This window comes from Phaethon lepturus, unplaced genomic scaffold (assembly GCF_000687285.1).
Source record: "Phaethon lepturus isolate BGI_N335 unplaced genomic scaffold, ASM68728v1 scaffold8750, whole genome shotgun sequence".
In the NCBI taxonomy this organism is placed as follows: Eukaryota; Metazoa; Chordata; class Aves; order Phaethontiformes; family Phaethontidae; genus Phaethon; species Phaethon lepturus.
In genome coordinates, this window is record NW_010509774.1 from 1 (window position 1) to 4,349 (window position 4,349).

At 38.7% G+C, this 4,349-nt stretch overlaps 1 protein-coding gene across 1 annotated transcript; it reads left to right on the plus strand.

The window, feature by feature from the left end:
• Positions 1-2,495: 2,495 nt before the first annotated feature.
• LOC104614469 (putative Dol-P-Glc:Glc(2)Man(9)GlcNAc(2)-PP-Dol alpha-1,2-glucosyltransferase) lies at positions 2,496-3,616 on the plus strand (the record flags this gene model as incomplete). The annotated part of the gene is made up of 1 exon (XM_010284582.1): positions 2,496-3,616. A coding segment is annotated over one exon (1,056 nt), but the record flags the coding sequence as incomplete, so codon positions are not given.
• Between the last annotated feature and the right edge of the window lie 733 nt (positions 3,617-4,349).

Here is a 4,349-nt window from a genome sequence, read left to right on the forward strand (position 1 = left end):
CTATCCAAAAGTCTGAATGCACATCTAGTTGGAATTGCTTAAGACTGTCCACAAAACTTCAACCAGTGAATCCTGAGGGAAGCCCTGTGAGCTGTGTTTGAAGAAAAATGTGTTCTTTAGAAAAACACCAGATTTGATGTCAGTATTTAGAACTGGAGAATAATTCAAGTTGGAAAGAACTGGAGAATGATTCAGGTTGGAAGGGACCTTAGGAAGTCGGCTCTCCATCTCAAAGCAGGCCAGCGCTAAGCTCAGACCACATTGCTCAGGATTGGGGCCTGGAAAACTCTCCAAGGGTGGAGAGTGACGGCACAACCTCTCTACGTAACAGGTGCTCCACACCTGACTGGCCTTACAGTGAAGAAGTTTTTTCTTACATCCACTCTGAACCTCTCATTTCAGTCTATGAGTGTTGTCTCTTGCCTTCCTGCCATGTACAACTTTGAGGAGCCTGACTTCCTTTACCTGTTGACATCCTCACAGGTATTGGTAGGCTGCTGTTTGGTACCCCCAAGCCATCTATTTTCCAGGCTGAACAAGACCAGCTCCCTCAGCCTCTACTCTCAGGGCAGGTGCTTCAGCCCTCAACTCTCTTGGTGACCCTCTGCCATTTTTCCAGTTTAAAAGTGCCTTTTTTGTATCACAGGGCATAAAATTGGATGTGTATTCTAGGTGCAGCCTAACAAATAAAGAGGGATAATCATTTCCCTTGATCTGCTGCTGTGCTGTTGTTAATGCAGCCCAGGAGGCTGTTGCCGTTCCTTAGTGCCAGGGCATGCTGCTGGCTCATGTTCATCTCACTATCTGCCAAGACCCCCAACTCCCTTTCTGCAGAGCAGCAGCTCCTCAGCTAGTCCATGCCCAGCCTGTAACACTGTGGGGATTTCTTCCTTTCCAGGTGCATGCATTTGCATTTTGTCCTTGTTGAATTTCTGTTGCCCTATTCCTCCAGCCTGTTTAGGTCACTCTGGATGGCAACTCTGGCAGCCTGTATCACTGTGGGGATTTCGTCCTTTCCAGGTGCATGCATTTGCATTTGTCCTTGTTGAATTTCTGTTGCCCTATTCCTCCAGCCTGTTTAGGTCACTCTGGATGGCAACTCTGGTCTTTAGCGTATTGCCTCATCCCCTAGTTTAGTGTCATCTGTGGACTTGATGAGAGTGTACTCCCGCTGCCTTCAAGTCGTCAATAAAGATGTTAAACAGGACAGTTTCCAGTACAGATACGTGTGATACTCTGGTTGTTTCACCTTTGGATAGAGTGTGACCAGTTAACCAGCTAGCCAGTTTTTACCTGTCTAGCTGTTCCCACATCCAGACCATAACAGTTCAACTTGGATATACAAGGATATTGTATGTTTAAAGTGGTGGAGCATCCACCACTGCAGTAGGTAAATTGTTCCAGTGGTTAGTGGCCTATTCAAAATCTTTCACCTTAGTGAGGTTCTTTAGTTTCACTTTTAACCATAAGAACATTTTTTTCTGTTCCCTGATAACTGAAGGATTCTTTTGCTATGAAGAAAATTTCTTCTGATGTATTTTCTTACAGGACACGCTTCGTGTTTAAGCATGTGATAAGACTATAGAGAATTGGGTCAAATTCAATGAATTGTTTCCAGTTTTGGAACACTTTTAATTTTATGCTTGGAAGTGGAATATAAATATAAGAAAACAAAAGGTTTAATGACAGTAGTCTAAGCATTAGAAAATGTAGTTGTATTGTTGGCACTCCTTTGAACTCAGCATTTTCTCTATTCCCCTCTTCTGTAAGGTGGTGACTGACTGTTTCACCCCACACTACATCATTCAGAAACATCATGCAACATTTTTTAATGTTGTGAATTGCGTTGCATCATGTAGTGAGTGGGATAATTGAGAGGAGTTTTTAACTGCATGGTCTCCTACCTTCTTTAAAGTTTGTTTTCTAACTCATGGATTATAATGAAGATAAACAATAAAAGCTGCACCAAAGACTGGAAACTTTGAACTGGCTGCTCTGTGGACTGGCTTCAAAAGTCGCGATCGTATAAGCATGGAATGATGTGTTCTGCGCTCTCACAAATAAACAGAATGTGATGATGAGATTGCAGGGGCATGAAACATGAAATTTTTTTTCTTTTGCCCATTAGTACAGCTCTTTTATCCTAGGTATGGGAGCAATTATACTCCCACAATGATTTTAATGCCACAAATATGTGAACACCTGACATGTCAAAGAAATTGGTGTATTGTTGTTGCCACATTTTTAACTCACTTGCAGTAATGTTCTGTACTTTGATTTGTCTTTTAACATTGTATAGTCTGACACTCTGTATTAGCATAGCAGGAGGTTAACAAAAATATAGCATGCGTGCTTGTTCAGTAATGGAACCAAAGAGCATAACAGATGTTATATTGTGTTAACGGAATTTTCAAGAATGATACTCTTTATTTGTTTTTTTGTTTATTTTAGTTGTGTTGAACATGGCTAACCACATTTTTCTGCTTCTTCTCTAGGCTGTGTCTGGTTTCCAGAGAATCTTGTCTACATTAACTCTTGCAATGTTTCCCACCCTTTATTTTTTTACATTCCTTTATTATACGGACCCAGGATCAGTATTTTTTACTCTCTTTGCCTATTTAATGTGCCTTTACGGTCACCATAAAACTTCAGCTCTCCTTGGATTTTGTGGCTTCATGTTTCGTCAGACCAATATTGTGTGGACAGTTTTTTGTGCGGGAACTGTTGTTGCAGAGAAGCTAAATGAGGCCTGGAAGACAGAGTTACAGAAAAAAAAAGATGAAAAGATTTCTTCCAGGAAAGGATCATTTTCAGATTTGATCAGAATATTGCAGTTTCTTATTGAATATCTCCTATCACCTAAACACTTAGTTACACTTACTGCTTTAACTTGGCCATACATCATATTAGTGACGGTGTTCCTTGTTTTTGTCTTCATCAATAGTGGAATAGTTGTTGGTGACAGAAGTAGCCACGCAGCCTGTTTGCACTTTCCTCAACTGTTCTATTTTCTGTCCTTTACTGTCTTTTTTTCATTCCCTCATTTATTGACCCCTACTAAAATCAGAAAATTCCTTCTGTCATTACGAAAGCACCCTGTGCAGTACAGCTTAATTGCTGTCATCTCTTTATTTCTGATCTGGAAATTTACCTATGTTCATAAGTATTTACTAGCAGATAACAGACATTATACATTCTATGTCTGGAGAAAAGTCTTCCAAAGACACGAGCTTGTGAAATACATATTAGTTCCAGTCTATATATTTGCTGGCTGGAGTTTTGTTGATACACTAAAATCAAAATCGATATTCTGGATCTTAGTGTATTTTGTGTGTTTATTAGCAGTCACAGTTCCTCAAAAATTGCTAGAATTTCGTTACTTTATTTTGCCATTCTTAATATATAGGCTCAATATTCCATTTCCATCCCTATATAGACAACTTCTGGAGCTGGCTTTTTATATTATTGTGAATGCAGTAACTTTTTATCTTTTTCTAAACAGAACATTCCAATGGCCAAATAGTGATGAAATCCAGAGGTTTATGTGGTGACTTCCCCCCCATACTTTCATAACCTTAGGAAAAGCCAGTTCTGTTTCAGGACTGTGGACTCTGGAATGAAGGGATATGTTTTGCATTATATGTAAGGACTTTTTTCCCTGATTGGAATTGGGGAAGTAAGCTGTTTGCTTATTTCTTGGAACTGAATGTGAGATCTGGTTTGTTGTAATGTGAAGATATTCCATGTATTGAATTTGTGAGCTCCTGGAATTAACAAATTCACTATGAGGGGGAATTTGAGAACACCCTTCTGTAATGTGAAATAAGGGAGATGTTTATAATCATTTTTCATTATAATAAAATATTATATGATATGCCCTTGAAGGTGTGACAATTTTTGTTTCAGAGGTTTCTCTTTAAAACAAAGTATTTAAGTGTTTAACCTTTTTTGTTACCTCTGGGTGTATATTTACTCCTTGGATCAGGCCACTTCCATCTAGGTTTGCTAGTGGTCAAGGTATGAACCACTGCTAAAGTATGTTTAAAAAACCTCCTACATCCCACTGAATTTTCTTTTTTTTTTTTGTTAATAAATGCTTACATTAGTTTTGCGAACAGAATGTAGACTCTTAAATCATTAGAGCATTTTGAAAATTTTATTTCAGACTGATAGTTAGAAAATATAGTGGAGGCTATGTGCACGTACCTTCTTTGGGGGAATAAATGTTATTGTATAACAAAAGATAAATTGCAGTTGATAATATGACCTGTTTAGAAAGGGAGTAATTTGTGTATGTCAGACTGAAACGTGTCATTACACAGTGGAATACAGTCTAATGAATACCTTTT